This window comes from Pocillopora damicornis, chromosome 13, assembly GCF_964200805.1.
Source record: "Pocillopora damicornis chromosome 13, jaPocDami1.2, whole genome shotgun sequence".
Classification (NCBI taxonomy): domain Eukaryota; kingdom Metazoa; phylum Cnidaria; class Anthozoa; order Scleractinia; family Pocilloporidae; genus Pocillopora; species Pocillopora damicornis.
In genome coordinates, this window is record NC_142682.1 from 16,183,253 (window position 1) to 16,203,982 (window position 20,730).

General features: G+C 39.2%; 2 protein-coding genes across 4 annotated transcripts in view; one reads left to right on the forward strand and one right to left on the reverse strand.

Annotated features, from left to right (window-relative positions):
- Positions 1-13,476, forward strand: part of LOC113684765 (voltage-dependent calcium channel subunit alpha-2/delta-3) — a 32,504-nt gene extending 19,028 nt beyond the window's left edge. For all 3 annotated transcript variants that reach the window (XM_089190944.1, XM_089190945.1, XM_027202164.2), the window contains exons 23-41: positions 34-97; positions 1,058-1,143; positions 1,375-1,459; positions 2,235-2,291; positions 2,716-2,825; positions 4,123-4,194; positions 4,611-4,672; positions 5,369-5,425; positions 6,407-6,472; positions 6,728-6,819; positions 7,617-7,695; positions 7,932-7,984; positions 8,621-8,647; positions 9,349-9,380; positions 9,736-9,822; positions 10,073-10,100; positions 10,724-10,842; positions 11,451-11,533; positions 12,551-13,476. In XM_089190944.1, coding sequence (XP_089047070.1) covers positions 34-97; positions 1,058-1,143; positions 1,375-1,459; positions 2,235-2,291; positions 2,716-2,825; positions 4,123-4,194; positions 4,611-4,672; positions 5,369-5,425; positions 6,407-6,472; positions 6,728-6,819; positions 7,617-7,695; positions 7,932-7,984; positions 8,621-8,647; positions 9,349-9,380; positions 9,736-9,822; positions 10,073-10,100; positions 10,724-10,842; positions 11,451-11,533; positions 12,551-12,664 — 1,373 coding nt within the window. In that variant the 3' untranslated portion in view covers positions 12,665-13,476. The remainder of the gene's footprint in view (positions 1-33; positions 98-1,057; positions 1,144-1,374; positions 1,460-2,234; positions 2,292-2,715; positions 2,826-4,122; positions 4,195-4,610; positions 4,673-5,368; positions 5,426-6,406; positions 6,473-6,727; positions 6,820-7,616; positions 7,696-7,931; positions 7,985-8,620; positions 8,648-9,348; positions 9,381-9,735; positions 9,823-10,072; positions 10,101-10,723; positions 10,843-11,450; positions 11,534-12,550) is intronic.
- Positions 13,477-13,774: 298 nt separating this feature from the next.
- On the reverse strand, positions 13,775-20,706 carry LOC113684798 (uncharacterized). The gene is made up of 7 exons (XM_027202201.2): positions 20,367-20,706; positions 19,812-20,057; positions 17,478-18,664; positions 16,576-16,715; positions 15,664-15,880; positions 14,657-14,751; positions 13,775-14,072 (listed from the first exon to the last, which is right to left on the reverse strand). Exons 1-7 carry the CDS (start codon positions 20,530-20,532, stop codon positions 13,940-13,942), a joined length of 2,184 nt encoding a protein of 727 aa, XP_027058002.2. The 5' UTR covers positions 20,533-20,706; the 3' UTR covers positions 13,775-13,939.
- Between the last annotated feature and the right edge of the window lie 24 nt (positions 20,707-20,730).

Here is a 20,730-nt window from a genome sequence, read left to right on the forward strand (position 1 = left end):
CATTTACAGGTAATTTTCTTTACTTCTTTATAGATAAACTCCACAGCGAGTTGTTGAAGGAAACGAAAACGAATAAGGACATTCAAATTGAGAGGTGGTAAGTGGTGGAGTTTACAGGAAAGCAATCTCGTGTAACTTCCAAATCTTGTAAAAAATTTTATCCAACCATGCACGTCTCTCTTGTGTTTGTTTTTGCTTCCTTCGAGTTGTTTGGAAGGTTTACGTTGTTTGCCATGATAATTTAATAGCTCCTTTTGAAAGTTCAGTCGAGGAGTGTTACAAATTAACTCTTGATACCGAGTAAAATCGAATTTTCGCTGTTTTTCATGAAATTTATAGTGAAATTGTTTTCTGTTTCTGAGCGTCATTGTTTTTATCAGAGAGACTAGATGTTTACTCGAAGGCTTCTCGGCCTTTGTTCGATGATCCGGAAAGAATGTCCATTACTCCTGAATCGGAGAGTTTTTGCAATTTTTCCAGTGGATTTCTCCGAAGATTTGTTTTTCGACGGAAAGTAGGCGAAACCAAAGGATGCCTTGACGTAAATGTTGCTGCTTGCGTTTGTAGAAAACGGGCTACTAATTTATGCAAGGTGCGTGGCTCTGAATGGATATAATAAGGCAGTGTTCACACTTGGTGCCCGGGCACCGTGCCCGGGTTCTATTCTACGCCGGGCACCAATGTGAACACACCTTTTTTCCTGGTACCCACGCCAGAATTCGGGCACGGTGCCGGTGCCCGAGTACAAGGTCTCGACCTTGTACTCGGGCACTAAACTGGGCACTGAGTCCTTGTGTGAACACATTTTTCGTTGGTGCCCTGGCACTTTACCCACAAACCACTTGTTTTCGTACCCACAATTCCTTGTCCCACTCGAGATTTCAAAATGGCGTCCGACGGTGCAATAGTGAGCGTGTGCTCTGTTTATTGAATGTGAACATATCTTCAGACTGGGTACCGTGTGTCTGAACACAGCACCATTTTGTGCCGGTGCCCGGGTACTAGTGCCCGGGCACCAAGTGTGAACACTGCCTAAGTTTACTTGTCTGTTTTGCAGGCCATATTGCAGGAATGTTGTACTTGCTGAAAAAACGCCACTTGACCAATTGATCAATGAAACCGCAAGTAGAGACACTAAACTATGTACGTAAACGTTGGTAGGACAGATTTCTGCTTTCCCTCAGTCGATAAGTTTACTTTGAATGGTTGCAAACGAGGGTTTAACCGAGAGAATGCTGGGTTTGAGCATTGGCGGGGATGATAGTGATGGTTTTATTGAGCAGGAACCATTGCACCCTCAGTGCCTCCCCCCTCCCTCTGTCAATGCTGTCAATGCTGCGTTGATACATTTATTGTTACAATTTATGACTTTAGGTAACAATTCAGAATTACTAGCTGGTCTGCTGGTGGACTTGAACGTCACAGCTCGTTTACCATCCGTTTGGAAGAGCAAAGCACGGTAAGCTGGGAAAGGAGAAAGTAGTGACTCTGAGGTTTTATCACTGTGATAGCCTTCAACGAATTGTCAGTACCCTCCATCGTTTCGTAGTTGTTTTCTTGACGACAACAACAACGTCCGTTTGTCGTACGTCTGCCCGGGCCTGAAGTAACACAGTGGTCAAACGTGGGGCATGCGCGAGGGGATCAATTTTGAGCGTAGGCGCGCTAATTTCCTGCGCATAATTTCAAAGGAAATTTCATAAGAAACAGCTGCTGTCTCGTTAAATAAGCGAAATGAAAGAAGAAAAAAGGAGGGTAGAGGAAAAGTCAAGGCTTTTTGAACCTAAAGCTTATCCTGTTGATTTATCGCACTGTTTTGAGTTAAAAAAAATTTTTTATATGCTTTTACACGGAAAACACTCTGACTTTCTGGCTTTTGTGGTTGTTTGTAACTCGTGTGAGAAAACTTCGGTCTGACAGCCTCAAAGCACGCCACCCAGTCATTAGAACCTTTGCACATGTGTAAGACGTTTGACCTCTGTGGTTCCTGAAATAGGTTGTTGGGGACTGAGGCTGACTTTCACTGATAACTTTTCATGTCAAAAAAATTTACAACTTGCCGGGTGATTTTCCATACTCTATCAGATGAAACAAACGAAATGCTGTGACAGAGCCGATTCCTCAAAGAATCTTCAGTGTTACAATATAATGAAACTTTTCTGAGCTACCTAAAAAGGGGCAAAAAGACAAATAAGATTTGTTTTCTAAATTTACGCTGTTTGTGTCTGTTATAGGCCAGGTGTTAATGACGTGTTTGTACGGACCTACTGGGGTTTACATCGAAGTCACAGGTTGGTGAAACTGAGTTTGTTGCGCCTTTAACTTGTTTTAAGTTTCAGAGAACGTTCTAAGGAAAACTTGCTAATTTAACCCTTTACATCTTAATATTAGTGCTTATAATCTCCACACTGTTCTCTTTACATTTCCCATGGCACTGACAAGGAGAAATTGACTGACAATCAGGTGCTTTTGAAATTGGTGATCATTTCCTTTATTCTCATGACCTTCAGTAATACCTAATACCTTCAGTTTAGTAATATTTGATTCAAGGTGACACCGTATGGAGAGATTAGAAGCCAATCACTCGTAGGGGTTACAGAGTCAAAGAAGTATTGATGGAACTAATGCATTGGTGTGCAAGGAACAACGGATTTGTTTTGAAAAATTTTTCTACTAGGTTGACATTATTTATCTGTTTATTTCAATTTTTTTTAGTGGATCAAAGGACAAGCGTAACTCTAGTTCAGAAGACGACATCTTTAGAAGAGTTTTTGGATCCCAAATTCCACGTGCCTCCATCATTTATACCACAAAATACCTTGCAGGTATTTGACGCATATCGTGCTGACATCTCCTGTTATGTATTTAGATGAAGGAGCTGCGAGAACACTCCGGTCAATGTAAAACGACTAAAAAGTTGGGTTTTTGAGTCCTATTAGTTGAAACCGTAAAAGCTATTTCGTGCGTAAAACAAAGTTGGCCATCGTTTAAACACTTTGTACTCATTGACTGAGTAATGTGGTTCTGCACTGTAATGTGTATCTCTCGGTCATGAAGTACCATTTATCGTGACCGGGAGCTGGATATTTTCTCGTGCGTCCCGACCTTACTCAGTCTATAAACATTTTACCATATGACTGTTTCCCTCTGTCTGCCTGTACCACGTATGATTTGTAACTGAAACAACGCCTGACCGCTGCTAAATGTTGAGGCTCACGTGAACGTAAAGGAGCAACGTAGCGGCTTAAATTTTCATGGTTGTCACTTAGAATCGGTATTAATCGTCGCCATCGTAAACCGTTCTCGCTCACGTTTTGGTTCAGTAGTTTGTCCTTGCTGTTTTTCTACCATGGCAAACCATTTTACAAAATTCCTTGAATTTTCACCGATACAAACGAAAAAACACAAGAGACTGTAACGTAGCTCTTTTTAAAAGATTATCTTTACGTACATAGCCACTCTTGGGCTCTCCTCTGTGTACCTCACGGAACTCATTAATTTACAAACTTTATCTAGATATAATCTCAGATCATCCAATCAATTCTCACTGCAGCCACATAGGGTAAAGACTAAGCGCACGCTCGACGACCGCAGTTTTATCGCGGCGGCGCCAGCGCTTTGGGACATACTACCGTCTGAAATTTCGTAGCGCAAATAACGTGCACATTTTTAAGAGAGCGTTAAAAACGCATCTATTTCGTTTTTCGTTCATGCTTTTGACATTTAATACATACATTAAGTGTGAATAGTAGTTTAGATTTTGTCCATTAAAAAAAGTAAGAAACTGCCAAATTCATGTATACCTGATTGTAAATAATAGGAATATTTATAGATATGCCATTTTGTAACTTGAGTTTATTAAATTTTATTTGGAAAATATTGTAAAGCGCTAGAGAGCATCTACCTACGGAATTCTAGCACTATATAAGCATTCAATTATTATTATTATTATTATTATTATTATTATTATTATTATTATTATTTTTATTGGCATGAAAACAACCAAATTTCAATCGTCACATCACACAGTGATTAAATTATAATTCCTTATCATCTCAGGAGAAATATTTCAAGGCACATTAATCAGTGTGTTTTTTTTCTTTTTTTTTTGCTATCTTGCAGCAAAGTCTGATGAGAACATTACTTCTGTGTTTGCTTATAAAAGAATATATCGCAACCGATTCCCTGCTGCTAGTAAGTGATCTTCATTAACATTCTCAGGACGGGCACTTCAATTCTAACTTGTTTAAATTTTTTTCTTTTGATTCCCCTGAGGGGCGGGAGTATCATGCCAGCCCGAAAAACAACACCCAACTGAAAACAAATATTTTCAACACAGAGAGAACTGTTTTGCGTGTCCGTGTCCAGTTCTTCCTTTAAAATATGATCTGAACACCCTTTCAACGTTGTGAGTATCTCCTTGCTGCAAAATTGTATGCATTTTCAAGGCACTTATATGCCTGACTTTGGAATTTTTTAAATTACTTGGAGTGAACATCCCTTCTGACGCAGATAAGCCGCAGAATTGCGCTTTCATTTCATGTTACATATGGTACAGTTCCTCCTCATTTCAATTCGAGTAATTTATGATTTCCTTTTTATTTCCGCAGTTCTTGGTTATGAGATGGATATGAAGGCCTTTGTCGATACACATATTGTGAAAAACACAGAGGTAACAGTAACAAACCTGATAGTTTCCTCTAGTCCTTTAAAGTCTCATTTACAAAATCATCCACCATTTTTTAAAATTATTATTGAACGGTTAACCGTTTCATAAGGTGAGTGGCGCATGTAAGCCTTTTGTAGGGTATAGCACAAGATGATGCACCCCAGATGTCACTCATCTTAATAACTGTATAACCATCTATCTTACGCGGGGGTCAGAAATTACTCTAAAGAGAGGTGAAGTTTCTTCTTAGCAAGAGACAACAAACGATTACTCGCTGAAAAGAGACCTATTTTTAGCGATGTGACCAGCAAGGGCGCATCCTGGAAACCACCGAATGTTTTCGACAACATAGTCCAAATAGTTCATGAGTATTTTGAGACAAATACATTTTGAATACGTCATGTGAAGTAGAAAATTGCAATGCTCACGTTACAAGAACTTTGGTGTTAGACGTAGTTAAGAAAAAAAGAAAAAAAAAAAACCAGGTCTGATGTGGGAGGGGAGGGAGGAGGAGACGCTCCCTTGAATCCCCGACTGAACGAAAGGACCCCTCTAAATGAAATGAATACTATGTTTATTCTCGTTAGCTGTTTGCTCGATATTGCCTTTGTAGAATAATGAGAAGTTTCAGGCTAATCACTTTAGAGAATTCAACGTTTACTTCAGAAATCAATCCGTACATGTTGTTTGTATTATCAGTGTCAATCAGAAGGATCAGCGTGTGATATCAGCTGTGACAGGACTGGAAAGAACGATGTAAGCTAAAGCATAGTTAACCCTTTACACCCTCACATTAGGATGCATATTCTCCATATTGTTCTCTGTACATGTTATTATCTATTGCCCCTTTGTAACTTTTGCTCTATTTTTTATAACGAAGCTCGCAGAGCATAGCCCCATAATTAAACAAAATAGTAGTAACCTATCAAGCCGAAAAAATTTGGATGTACGACCGTACAACCGTACAAGGTGCTACTTTTAACATGCGTGGTTAACTGTACCGCGGGCACGCCAACGCCACGGCTTTGTCCAGTAGTCCAGTGGTCAGTGCACTGGGCTCCGAGTCGGACGACCCGGGTTCTATTGCTGGCCGGGGCAAGGCGTTTTGCCCTTGAGACGTGCGAGGAAAAAAAATTGCGAGCTCCGTTTTTAGGCTTGGCTAAATCTATATATTATACTACGCTATCCCTGACACCCCTTATATGGGCTTTTTCTGTTTCCCTTTCTTCAAAAATGCGATGTGTTTTCTTTTATTAAGCTTAATATTAATTCATAACTTGCCTCCATTTTTGTTTTTCCTCCTCTCCTCTTTCCTTGGTTTTTTTTTCTTAGCCTATAACTAATGCTATATATTTTTTTATTCATATTGTAAAACAAAAAAGCAATATTAATAATAATATTGATAATAGTGAGACAGTGAAACAGGTTAGCCACGCAATAGCGTAGCATTGGGAATGATGTCATAGCTGTTAGTAACGTCTGCTTCCCAAGGAAAATAGTATTGCAACAAAATATAAAAAAGTATTGTTGTGAGTAGTCGTAGCATTGAAAATATTGTTTTAAGTATTTTTTTTTAATTTAGCAATTTTAATGTTGTAAGTAATGCTGTAAGTAATTTTGTTTCTTTTTTTGTATGATTGAAAAAATAAAAAATAAATTAAGGACAATTAAATATTTATTATGGTGGGTTGTTTCCCATCCAGCCATAAAGTAACTATTTTATTTATTTTTAACTAGTATGAAGGCCTCTACTGTTACCTTGTGGATGAAAATGGCTTTGTTGTGGCAGGAAACGATGAGAGTGTAAGTCATGCCCACCAGCAAGGTAGTAAGTTGATTCAATGATTTAATTACACGATTTGATTGCCCGTCCTGAGAAGCGCTGCAGTTAGGTAACGTTGCTTTTATGCAAGGATCAACGCCATCCGAGTTTCTTTGAAATCTTTCGTTTTTTGTCACACGATTTTGCACTGCCAAAGCTTGTTCGATCTCTTTCAACTGTTATTTCAATAAATGGTCTTTGTGTTAACATCCTTTCCATGGTTTTGTTTTCTATAGTCAGCTGGGAAGTTCTTTGGTCGAGTCGATGCGCCCGTGATGAGGCAGTTAATTCGTTCTGATGAAGAGAACGGTTCTGGAATTTATAACAAGTGAGTTGTCTTTTATTTCATAAAAATATGTTAGTTTTCGTTGAGTGTCAAAAAACTAAAGTAATCCCAGTGACCAATCAGAACAAAGAATTGCATCATCATAAGCCAATGTGAACTCAAAGTGAAAACAAGTAAATTGCTTGAACGGCGGGAAAACGTCGCGATTGTTTTTACTTTTGCATTTGATTGGTTGAGAGGCTGGTGCGAGGTTTCTGGACCAATCACAGAGCTAGGTTGAGTAAAACCAAAGCAAGCTCGAATTATTTTTGACGCCTTCTTGAAAATTACTCTATTCGCTTTGGAGAGTTACTTTGTTACTTTTTGTTATTGCCTAATAATTTTGCGTTGTCGGTGTCCATTATGCTTCACATGCGTAGCGGCGGCTGTGCTTGGCGTAGTTGTGTACTTTCCCGCGCTTGAGGTCTGCGATTGGCATTAGTTACGAGTTTTTCACCTTTGGCACGAGGTTATGTATATACACTTGGCCTGGGCTTCAAATTTTCCCGCCCTTGGAGTCGATGAGAGATTTTCCCGCGCTCGTTTGATAAGAATATTTTCGCTGGCTTGTCACTGATCTCATTAGGGCTCGGTTATCACGTGAAGGAACTCTTACGTCTCGTAGGTTTATGACCAAAGCTAAACTTTACCGTCATTGCTTCATATAGTAGCGATAGTTTTAGTCATTGAGTCACGCAGCCGAACTCTACCATGTTTTATATTGCTGTTATTTTGTTGTTACAACGATGAGAGTCACAATGTGTCACAAATTTCCCACTGATGAATCTCTGTTCAAATAGGGTTGTACTGACGGACTTCCAAGCAGTTTGTCAAGTAAAAGGCGGAGTGAACAGCGGAGGAGTATCATTTCTCCTCAAGGTGGGCTCAGTAATATTATTTTGATCAAGTTCCCTGGGAAATAATTTTATGTGTATTTGATTCAGGGCTGCAATAAAAATAGACAAAATGTATGATTGAAAACAAGCTATGTGCGTAACTCGTAACGTTACAAGTGTAACGATCGTAGGTAATGGTTCTCCTTTCAATTTACTTTAGTACGTGGAAACCTTATAACTTGAGCATACTTGTGAAGTATTATTATTGTCACATTATAGCCGTTTTTTTCACTCTCTGCTTACGCTGAATGGTGGACGACCAAAGCTGTGTGGTATGTCTCTTTTAACTTCAAGTCCTAGTTGATGACGTGCCAAAGTTATTACATATTTTCACGCTGTGAACTCAGCAGACTTCTGACAAAAAAATGTTTCTCCTACGTTATATGATAAATTTTTCCCAGTGTTAACACACCTTTTTTTTCTTGTTGCATTTCTCTACCGCCTACAATTTGTCTTGTAAAGCTTATAAAGCACAATAAAAGGATAACAAAAGCAACATGATGCAAACCTATCCAGTTGTGCTGCAATTTCGCAACTTTAATGTGTTGAAACCTATCCAAAAACAAACAAGCTCTACCAATTTTTGATTGAGTATTGTCAGTAATCCAAGATTGCCTTTGTTCCCCTTACTCCGCACTGTGATTGGCCTAGAAAAATCACGCCACCCTTTCAACCAATCAGATGCAAAACGAAAGCCAATCGCTAATTAGTCACACATTTTCCTGCCATTCGGGGCGATTGCATATGTTTTTACTTTCTTCTTATAATACCTTTTTCTGATGGATTTTTGTGATTACTTTGGTTATGGTTTTACGACAATCAAGCCAAATGGGCTCTACATTGGAGTTCAACATCGTTTCCAACACTTTTTTACATAGCTCTCTCATTTTCCTTATATTCTTTTCTAGGTCGTTGCTTTATTTCAATTTGTACAGGTTAGTTCGACTTGTTTCTTCTTTCAAAACAGAACTTAGTGATATATTGTATACTGTCAGTTCTCTTCTGTTCTGTTCATATTTATGCTCTACACGGCATTACAGGGGGTTTAGATAACTTTTTTCATAGGCGGCCGCCAATAGTGTAATAGGGGCTTGTGCCTGGAAAAAGGAATGTAAGGCGAACCTCAAAGACTGGAGGCTGCACGTAGGTTTAACAGACAGCGGTGGAAGGTGGTAGGGGTGGGGAAAGACCGCTGGCCACTTGCTTTTATTGAAACCCCTGGTCCCGGTTGTTCGAAGGTCGGATAACGTTATCCACAGGATAAGTTTCTATCCGGTGGATAACGCTATACTTTTTGCCATCACTTATCCGCTAGATAACCATTTATCCGTTGGGTAGCGTTATCCGCCCTTTGAAAAACCGGGCCCAGCATTATAAAACACCGCTAGTGTATGCATATAAAACAGAATTTCACGCTGCAAATGCAAACGTGTACCAGTATATACATTTTCACAGACGTTTTGGTTTTTCCTCAAGGTATGTTGTATTAGACTTATAAAAAATAATGTCTAAAAGTTATAAGTTTAAAATGGCTGAGTCCACTAATATTTATTGAGAACAAAGCGAGTCCAAGAAAAATAGAGAACGGCTTTTAAAAGGCGGAGAATGAGGTTTTTTGTGACTTTTATTTTCATAGTTGGATTTTTGCTGAGAGTGGTGCAACAACTGGTAAGAACGTTATTCGTTTTGTTAGTGAAAATTATCTTCGTGTTAATCCAGACAGGTAAAGGATTAACTTGAGTGACGAGGAAATCCCTCATAGTTTCCGGCTCTTGGGGTTGCATGCATGTTTTCTTTCTTCTGTTACCGATTGTATGTTTCCCCCTTTTGGTGTCGAATAAATTTTTTCCTGCACTTTGTGTAGACTGCACGTTTTCCCTCCCTTGTTACCGATTGCATGTTTTTCCACTTTTGGAGCCGCGTACATGTTTTCTGGCTCCATATTGGTGGTGTTTGCATGTTTTCTACTCTTGGGTTATACACCAACTCCATTCTTTAACTGCTCTCCTTTCGTAATTTACAGAGGCTACCGACGACATTCCAAAGAATATAAGCTGTATCCGAAATATAACAACCTATTATGCCGATCAGGGAAATGTAACACTAAACGGTTAGTAAGTTTTGGTGTCGATTTAATGGGTTGGGTTGGAGGTAGATTAATGACCAGTTTCGGGTCTTCCCCAAATTTCGTATCTGCAACGTGTGTTCTGTTTTCTGGAGCTAAAATGTGAGCCTACACCCGACTCCCAACCGGGAGAATGGGGAGAAGCCTGCAGAACAAGCCTAAATTGTTTGTTGTTGTTGCTCTCCCAAAGTCATTTCTGTGCATTTTCATGCTTTGGTCTAACTTTATTCTGCAGGTGTGACAAGCTGCGGAGACTGCTCGAGGTAGGGTTTGAAAACAACTAGGCTGAATGTAGCTGACATCTTTCACGTCTGTCTGGTGTTATATGATCTATCTTATCTAAACTTCAGGCGTCTTATTAGGGGGAATTAAGGTTACAAACTCACGATCGTTTATTCGACTGGCCATGTTTGACTTAGAGTTAGAGTGGACGGAAGGAGTAGGGGGCGGGGAAAGGCCCCATCCCCCCTCTCTGCCCTTCTTTTTGACCGTCACTCACCCCCTTGGAACAAATTTCTTTCTCTTTCCAGCCTGAGTTGGCAAGTAATTGTTTTCCAAGTCTAGTAGAAGAATACTTTAAAATCGAAGCGAGAACCAAATTTGCATAAGCAAGACAAGGAAGGGCTTTTGTTTGACCACTCCCAGTCATTTCATAATTTGAGAAGCCTCTCTGTTTACTCTGAAATCCTCTGGGCCTCGCGCTTCATCGTAGAGACTAGCGTTTGTGTTGTAGTGACAAAAATCTCACAGAGTTCTTGGACTACTCAAGTTAGTACTTTTTCAAGATTTCTCTCACCAAAAATTCCAAGATGACGCAGTCTCTGCAATTAAGCGTGATGGCCAAATGACTTATCCCAAAGCTTGTGGTTGCTTTCTTTTGTTGCAGGGAACATTTTGTGGCTAGCGTGCGTCATAGTAACTTATACCTCGTGGTGATAAATGCTACGTGTGGAAAGTGCGATGAAATTGATAGGGAAATGGGTGTTCCCGGAGAACCTCGAGAAAATATCCTTTGATAGATAATTTAGAATTAATGGAGATGTTAAATACTAACTTCTTACTAGGCCTTCCACTCAGTCAATAAGCATTTTATCATATGATCACAAAGTGCTGAAAACTTCGCAAATTGTGTTTCAACCTAAATAGGACGTGATAGGAGGGCGCACGCAGGACAATCGGAAAGAAGACTCTACAAATAAAACTCTTCCTTTGCTTTTCCGGGTCAGAACAAGAAACTCAAAATTTATCGAAAAACGCGACTTGTTTTCCTTTTCCTTGTTTTCCTTTTCCTTGTTTTCCCTAAGTTTTTTGAAAAAAAAAGCCCTGGACGCCTTTTTCCTGATCGGTGCACGTCAGCTTTCACTATAGTTTTCTATGGGATTGCGAGAGCGGGGCCTCATGGATCATATGATAAATATTTATTTAACGAGGGTGAACCCCAGCAGGAGCTATGACGTACCAAGAGGGACTCAAACCCCTTTCGGACGACGGAACCCCAACCTGGGTTTTCTATCGACCCATGAACATTTACATGTGAGACACGAGTGTGACTCTTTGCGAGAGTACAGTTGGGGTCATTTCTTATCTTTTTTGTGTCTCCTTAACGACATTACTTCCTCGTGATACCGTGGAAAATTCCTGTAAGGAGCCGGGCTACAGGAAAAGACCTAAGAGATGTTTTGTATCCACAAATCCTGTATGTATGCCCTTGTTCATGACGCTGCGATGTCAATTACTATTGCATTTTTGTTGTTGTTGTTGTTGTTTTTTTTTTGGCAAATCTCTATTGGTGCTCGAAAACGCACATTTTCGGTACCTTATTTTAGCCTGTTTACATGTGTTGCAATTCCATTCTGGAAGCCTCTTGAATTCAATTCCTTGTACACTGTCAATGATCTCAATCCTAACAAAGACCAAACATTCTTCGAGGCCTTAATTTGCTTTAATTTCCCAACTTAGTTTGAAAATACAAGTTTTATTTTTCTCCTCATGCAAGTAACCGCAAAATGTACTTACCAATCCTCTTTGATAATTGATTCTAACAGTTTTGAGCTAGAAATTATTTACAGCTTACAGTAACATGGGAGACAGGGCCTCCAGTAAATTGCTGTAGAACAGTTTTCGATGGAGTGTGTAATCCGAGATTAATTTGATTTTGCTATAGTTCGCTGTGTGATTTGTCCATAAAACTCACGCCACTTTCTCGACCCGTGGCACTCAAGACTTAGACCAATCGCGACATCGTCACCCCTTTTTTCCTGACCTTCAAGCAGTATTCTTATATTTTTTTCGTCGAGTCCACATTCGCTTCAATTAACATCTTTCTTTCTCCTGATTGTTTTTTTTGATTACTCGAAAAATACACCATTTCTCATGGTTATCAATCAGCTTAAAGAGGTTTTCAATTGAGTCGAAAAACAAAACCAAAGTTATCACATCTACCAATCAGAATAAAGCTTGGCGTCACCATTAACCAATGAGAACTCAAAGTAAAAAAAGGCAACCTGCTCGAGGCGCGGGAAAACGCTAGTGGCAAGTTTGGGGTTGGTTCTAGTTTGGCATTTAATTTGTTGACATGGTGGCGCGAGTTTTCTCGACCAATCACAGAGCGAAGTAAAGCAAACCAAAGCAATCCAGGGCTATCTAAGATAATCGATTGACAACTACTCGAACTGCTTGGTAAGAATTCTAATAATTATGTCTCTGTTTACAGGAGTCCGGCTATGCGTGTGGTTCCGGTTCGTTCATAAAGCCTTCTCCTTATATCGTCACTTTGCAACTGTTTTGGCTTTTTGCAGCTCTGCGGAGAATAGTGGGGTTCGTGTGATAAATACTTATCTCTGAGGAGAGAGTTAAAAGTACATGAGGACAAGCTCGTGCCTCCGAGGTGTCAAGATGAGATTTTAAAATAGTCGACGTTTACTGTGCGTCATGGTCTTATGCCGGGTTCATAAGAATCATTCATTTTATAGGTTGTTTTTAAGCCTGCTTCACAGCAAGTTTGAATCGAACATCAATAGTATGCAGGAACATGCTTTGGTTTTAGTACTCTCTTCAGACACCCACCGATTAGGAACCACATCAAAGCGCAGTTGGAACTTCCTACGTTTGTTCAACTGTTTCACCTTCTTAATTGCGTACCTTGGTGCTGTGATTTTTCTATCAATAATGCTGACGACGCCCCTTCACAATTTCCCTTTGTTGAAGGAGTCGCAATATTAAGAGTGGTTGTATCTAAACTTCCCTCTCGTATTTATAACGCGCAAGAAAAATTTAACTGTTTTAACACATGTATTATATTAATACTACACTTGATAATTTATTTCAAAGCCGTACAGCCAAGTAAAGTTTTATTTCAACAACCATTTTCATCAATCGCACGATTTATGTAAACCTGCATGTGGATTGATCAAATTGTTGACTTTTTAAGAAGTTTTAAAATTTCCTGGACACATGTAAGTCTATTAATATTTATTTTTGTCACTGACAGAAAATAACTGAATGAAACTTTTACTCGTGTCTTATGAGTCACGAAGAGCATATTTTTTTGTTAAAGATTGTTTAGAAATGTAACGGCTGAAATATTTATTGTAAGAAAGGAGTTACATTTTCAAAATATAACTCAAGGTGATAACTAAAGTGCGTTTGTGTCTCCAAGTAGATCTTATTTGTTGTGAAGATTTCTCCGTTTCTCTAGAGAAAAAAGTTCAAATCAGAGACTAGCACCCGCCAAAACTAATCCTTCGCCTCCATGTTGTTCTCGCTGTTACTAAAGAGAAAGTTTTGATTGTCACCCCTTCACCCTTCCCACCCCCCCTCCAAAAAAAAACAAAACAAAACAAAATATTTCAGTAAGTTAGCAACAGTTTCTCTCCTGTTACTTTTCCTTCTCTAGCAGGGGTCCCCTGCGATACTAAATTTCAAAACACGAACGAGATCGTTTCAAAGTTCATTTATTTACAACACAAAGGCACTCAAAAAAACTAATGGAGGAGAATGTATTTACAATCTTATAAGAAAATCAGTTCAAAACGCTGCATTGATAATGACCAACTACATTTGCGTAAAATTCACAGATCTAAAAACGTCAATTAGTGAAGAGTTACTTTGGCTTTTCTTTACTCTTTTTCTTTTTCTTCTTTTTTTGTTTGTCTTTATTATCTTTATCCTTCTTGGCCAGACATGAAGAACAAAACCAATCTACGCCAGGGTCCTCTGTTATCCCAACGCATCGGCTGCATTAAGAAATACAATAATATCAGTATTTCAATGTCCCCTCACTGGAAAGTGTAATGTGTTCGAGCCGGTACCGAGACGAGAGAAGTCCTGAAATGGACCCCTGTGTTGGTGTTCTGTAAGCGCTTTGAAGCGTTAACGGGTAAGGAGTGAGAACGAGCGACGAAATGAGAGGGAAGTAAAAATGAAAATATCTTTTTCCTACTTGCGGCTTGGCGGCTCGTCGCTTTAAAGCGCACACAAAACCGCCAGCTACGTAGGCAAGACTGCAGACAATGACTAGCTTTTCAATCAACTTGTGTGGAAATCATCATCAGAGTCGAGTTCGTGAGCGCCGCTTGGGCAACTTTATCATGATTTTACAACCTGTTGAGCTCCAGCGGCAGTTTTGATGAGCTGTTAGGATTAGGATCACCTTTTTCAATGTCACTTAAATCAAGTTTGTTTGAATCTCATAGTTTGCCCTTGAATGTCCCTTCTCGGGTTTTCGAGAAATCGGAGATTACATGGAAGAATACCATTCTACTCCCCGTCATCTGACAAACCACCAACAAACTCTTCCCTTCGTTAATTTGTAACTCACCCATGAAACCATTCGTCACATCCATCACAGCCAATCATGAAAGTTCCATCGTCAGGCTCAGCACACACGGGACAATAGTACTCTTTAGCGTATCCCTAGAACACGAACACCAAGAATACCACTGTGTTATCGTTATTACTCAGAGCCGGGTTGTTCGAAAGGGAGTTAACGTTAATCTTAGTTTAAAACTTAACCTTGGCTTAAATTGCTCATGTAGAAGAGCGTGTACAAGAGCTACGGTTTTGTTGGGTTTCATCTCAATATAACTCGAAACTAACGGGCAGAAAATGCAAACGAAAATCTCTTTGCAAAGCTATAAAACTAAATTAAAAATTCACATTGACCCTGGGTTAGTTAAACCGTGTTTTGAAAAACCCGGCCCAGGTAACTATCGCGCCCAGAGCATTTTCTTCCAATCATTTTCTTTTCAAATCTACCTTCGAAAAACCAAGATGTCGCTAAGGGGCACTTAAACTGCGTTACTGCTTCATTATCATCCTCACATTGTACAGTAGTTTAAAACAAAGTTTGATGTAAACCCTAACGAATCCCAGCCTGTGCAGAGCGAGCAAAAGAGTCATATTTGATTGCATTTCACGTTGCATTCACCAAACAAGTGCAGTGTGGCTCGAACTTATTGAACGATGGTCAATACATGGGAATGCCTTATAAGAGCACCCTTGGAAAGCCAAGCAAGAATTTTTAATTCGGTTGATAAAACCAAATTATCTTTTTAAACCCCAAACGACACAGTACGGCAGTTTTTTCAACAAACTCACCCCCTTTATTCACTATTAAGTTTTTCTGCCGATCACCACTAGCAGTGAGCCCACGTGATCGCTCTGTGCGGTTTTTGTTTTGCAGTTGGGGTTTCAATAGACTTTGAATGTTATCACATATAGTGGAAATACAGTCAAAGATAACAACTCTGCTCCTTGTGTATGCAAACCTTCATAATTTCCGTTGTGAATATTTATAAATGAGTGAGACATCCCCAGTTTACTTACGTGAACAAACGTGGTTGAAAGTGTCTGTGACACGACTGTTCGTTCCAGTGGTTCACTTTTGATCGTTAACTTGGGTGCAGGTGAAGCGGTGACAGCTGAGGCAGTGGTTGTAACAGTTTCCTGTTTGCTTGAGACCTTTGAAGACCCTGCACTGTCAACAGCTTGACTGCTTACGGTAGAAGAGAAGAGTTTTTCTGAACTACCTTTTCCATAATCCCTGTTAAAAAAACAAAACGAAAACAAAAAAACAGCATTTAATATAAAGATGGTAACCAATCCCTGTTAAAAACACAAAACCAAAGCAAAACAAAACAAAACGAAAACAACATTTAATATAAAGATGGCCACCAATGTCGCAAGCAACTGCCCCGCTGCAATCAGAAAATGCAGGGGCATTGCGCAGGAGTAATAGAATGTCAAGTAGTTTGATTGTCTGGGTAAGAGTAGTCCTGTAAAAGAAGCTATTGGTGTGTAGTGGCTGACATTTCATTTGACTCTGAGGTAACTTCCACTGAGGTTGTTGAAATAACAGTCACTACTAGGTACCAACAACATTCTTCTTCAAGACCACTCTAATCCGAAAGGTCTGTCTACACATTCCCAATTTCGACCCGATTATGTGGTCCCCTACGGCCAAAAAAAATTGAACAATTTGCTACAACTCCTTTTAGTGATGATTTAAAATAGGGCTTAAACAGTGGTGTTCTTGAAGGAAAACAGGCTGTGTGGCTTTTCTTAATATACAGTTAAGGATTGCGTACTAACTTACCACAAGTTCTGAGTTAATAATTAGAGCACTGTCCCCCTCAACCAAGAACAGGCGCTTCACAATGAAATTTTGTGTGCAATTTAATTTTACTTAACCTCATCCTTTAAGAATACTCTATTATATTGAGGCACAGGGCTACATACCATGGTAAAGGTTCTGTCTTGCTAGCCCCTGTAGTTGTTAATGACGCGGAATTGGACGGAGTGTCTAGTTTCACAGTGATACGAGGGATGGGTGTGGGGAATGGCGATTCTGGAAAAGGTTCTGCATGATCTGTCTTCAGCTGAAACATAAAAATATGTGTGGGTGGAGATGAAAATGTATTTCGTTATGCCCTTGCTGTGTTTCAGTGCTTTGTGTAAGTGACATTATCCTCCTCCCTCTGATTCATCAACAGGTCATATCAAGCGAATCTAATGCTACTGCTCGTTAATCGATAAATTCGCAAAGCGTGTGTGTAGCATGATAGTTTTTTTCAAAATGTAAAATTTCCGTTGTCGACTTATCGCTTTTTCAAACCCAAAAGTTCTTTGTGTTACGTAACCATGAAACAAAAAGGAAACTTATGGCACTGAATAACAGACTTAAAAGTCGCGCATGTCTTTCGTCCGTGCGCGCGTAAAAATCATATGTGCGCGCATAAAAATCATAAATGCGCGTCTAACTACCGTATTTACCCGGTACCCTGCGTCTGAGCATATGAAATCCGTCTGCACAGTTAGCATATATCTGAGGGTACTGCAATATATTATTGGTATTTGACCCTTAACTCCCAAGATTCAAGTAGCAATTCCTCCTCTGACCACTACTCATTTCCTTGTAAATTATGAGTGAAAGTTTGGTACATGTATGATATCACAATCACATCATCTGGCTGATAAGCCTGTCCGTTCTCATAACCTTTTTGCAAGATAAAATATTGGAATCACATGGAGAAGTTTCATACTGATCACATCTAGGAGTTACAGGGTTTAAAGGAACTAAAATTCAAAAGTAACTTCTTTCTAGAGAACAGTAGATTTAATTGATTTAAGAACGCACTAACCTTTTTACTCTTATCTTTTTTCTTTTCTTTTTCCCTATCCTTTTCTTTCCTCTTTTTCTTTTTCTTCTTGTGTTCCAGCGCTGGGTCTATTAAAACATTTCCTGGCATATTTCTTTCTGCAGGTGCAACTGTAAAGTCTGCCATGGAAAATTTGAGTCCCTCATGGGTAGAAGGAGTACTCCAATCTTTGGGTTCCTTTTTAACTGAGGGCTCTATAACTTTGTCTTTTCCTTTTTTTGCTTTTGTTTTTTTAGCAGGACCTGCCTTTGGTTTTGAATTCTTATTTTCTGATTTCTCTTTTACCACTGTGTCATTGGAAGGCAGGAATTCAGACACGGCAAACTGATGCTCTGCATCAGTCTCCTTCTTGATGGGTTTTATAATTAATTTTGGCATGCTTTCTTTCACTTCTATGTTTTCTTTAGCTGTTTCAGAGGCTGGCTGTGTCAAGGATTTCTTGGTAACAGGATTCTTGGTCTTGGTTGCTGGTTTTTTCTCTTTCTTTGCGTTTGTTTTAGTTTTCTTTGAAGAGCTCCCTGTTATTGACTCAGTTTCCACTGGAGTCACACTTGTTGGTTTTGGCATGGGTGATTTCATTGGAGATGGTGACTTTTTCTTTGCTGGTTTCAGTTTTGGAGGTGTTTTTGGTGTAGCAGGTTTCTTTGCAGGGCTAACTGTGTTTTTAGCAGGCTTAGGCTTCTTTTTTGGGCTTGATTTCACCTTTGTACCTGGCTCCTTTCCTGCTTCTTTGCTCCCAACAACTGTCTTTTTCTCCCCTTGTTTGGGTTTTGCAGTTGCCTTGGAAGTGGTGACTTTTTCTACAGACTGAGTAGCAGCTATAGGTGGAATACTTGATGTTGGTGGGATCTCAAATGTTTTTGCTGAACTCCAAATGTCAGGTGATGGAGTTGGTGATGGGGAGGATAGGTTTCCTTGCAGTGCTTCAAGAATTTCCATTTCATTTCCCCTGTTTCCTTTCTGAATGAAAGGTAGATCCACACGTCTCTTTTTTGTGTCATTTTCAAGCGCTGGGGGCATATCAAGAGATCTCTTGACAGCTACATGTTCAATAGAAGTTTCTTCAGCTACTGTCTTGATTTCCTTCCTCACGTATCCTTCTCCACTTGTTGGTTCTTCTCCAGCATCAACTGTGTCTGCATCTTCTGCTGTTGTTGCTTTATCTTCATCTGAAGGGAAAAAAGAAAACGGATATTGCAACCATTTGCTGACACAGGGACATACAGTTAAAATAAAACAAAATAATGATAAGAAATGTCAATCTAAGAATATCTCAGCACAATGTCAGACACATGAAATGTTAATTGTCCTACATAATGCAGCACAGAATCTTCTCTAGGATTGAAACTCGACACAGAGAATAAGTTGGAAAGAAAAAAGGGATTGCACTAGTACAGTGCAATTGGCCAAAAATACTCTCAATGCACTGCCATGTAAATTGTATGTGAGTTAGATCCTAAAGGCCTTAATTCTGGTTTTAAAAATGCATTTTTTATTGATGATTGTAATCTATTAAGGGGCAATCTAATATATTCCTCTATCAAAAGTCATATATTTTGACTGATGGAGTAACAAAAACGCAAATGGAGATGTAGCCCAGTCTTGGTATATCAAAACTCAGCTATAAAGAGAGGGACATTGGGGTCTGTTAGAAACTGCAAAACAACAGAAAAAAATATCCAAAACCACAAAACTGGCAGAAGAATTAGATCAAAACTAAAAACCCCATGCAAAACTGATAAATTTTCACATCTCTGTTTTAAAATCCTAATCTATCCAATACAGTCACTGACAAGTGGAGTATATAGAGGTTTCACAGCTATTCAAGATCAGTGGAGGTGTATAATTGCTGCTCAGATTGACAAGAAACCGGAACCCAAATAGGAAAAACTGAAAACCACATCAGATACCAAATCCAAAAACCCATTAGTGATATTTACAAAAACCAACAACCAAAGGCTAAAAAAAACCAGAAAATCCATAAACCACAATGAATACTGAAACCAAAACACTCAAGTTTTTTGGCACAAAAACCAAACCCAATCTAAAAAATATCCAAAACCTCAAAACAAAAAATCCCAATGCCCCTCTTTAAATGATAGACATCACCTCAGAGCACAGGGGACCAATTAATTCCTACAAAGTCTGAAGTTTTCCACTCAGCACCTTGCTCTTACAGTAAGGTCTATTGTTCAGGCTGAATTTCAAATCAGTGAGACTGGTGGGCTTTATCAAAGTTAAAGAAATGAATTTGTTAAACAAAAAAGCCTTTGGCACTACAAGGGAAAGAAGACTGCAGCAACAGTCATACAAAACCTTCATTTTGAAGAAGCTTAGAGACCAAGGGAGGCAAGTAGTCATAGTACTGCTCCAGTCTCTCTGCAATCTCTCCATTACGTGGATGATGGAGCACATTAGGTTTTGGCTTGGGATACTGTGGCAACTGATGAATAAATGGAACTTGGTCTACCTGGGTTACAAAGTCTTCTAGTTCGCCAAGGTAAACGCCAATATCTTGAAAGGCAAGGTCTAGGTCATCTAAGTTTGGCTCAGTTCTTGAGTCTGAAATTTTAAACAAAAAATTATGCATCTCTCTTCCAATTACTCTAAATAACACCAATTCATTTTTGTTTTAGGATTGTAAATGAATGAAACCACTCAGCTTGTCTAGATATATTTTTTCTCGGTAGCTTATTTTTCTACAATTAAGTAACAGCACAAAATAAACTAACGTGAAAAACAATAACAATTCTGTACTAGCTGTTCGTTTGTAAACGTTAATTTCTACGTGTACACATTGCATCAATCAACATCCTATAAATTGTATGCACTTTGTTATGAAATAAAACTGAACACTTCGTCCAAACTCACATATCTGGGAGTATCCATGCGCTGACTTCGCGATCTCCTCAAGATATTTCTGTAACACGTCGGTCAACAAGTCGTGGCTCGACTTTTGTAAGGCATCCCAACCCATGGACTGGCAGATCTGAGCCACCGCTATCTGAAGAGCACCGTGGTTAAATCCGTCACACATGGCGAATAAGGCCAAAAAAATTATCAATTCAATTTCTAACAAGTAAGCATTTGCTATTTGTTTCACTTTAAAGAGATTACCGAGGAAAAATAGACTATTTTAAGCTAAATTTCTGTAGAGCTTTAGTTAGTTCTCGCCAAGTGAAGGTCTTAAGAGGGATGATAGAGTACGCATGCTCCTCATCATGCCTACCGCTAT

Excerpts from the sequence above, each read along its gene's own strand:
- LOC113684798 (XM_027202201.2), bottom strand. The coding sequence starts at position 20,532 with ATGTGTGACGGATTTAACCACGGTGCTCTTCAGATAGCGGTGGCTCAG. Across the intron at positions 20,058-20,366 it reads GCATGGATACTCCCAGATAT|ACTCAAGAACTGAGCCAAAC; the intron begins GTGAGTTTGGAC and ends TTAAAATTTCAG. Across the intron at positions 15,881-16,575 it reads AAGACAGAACCTTTACCATG|GGATTATGGAAAAGGTAGTT; the intron begins GTATGTAGCCCT and ends TTTTTTTAACAG.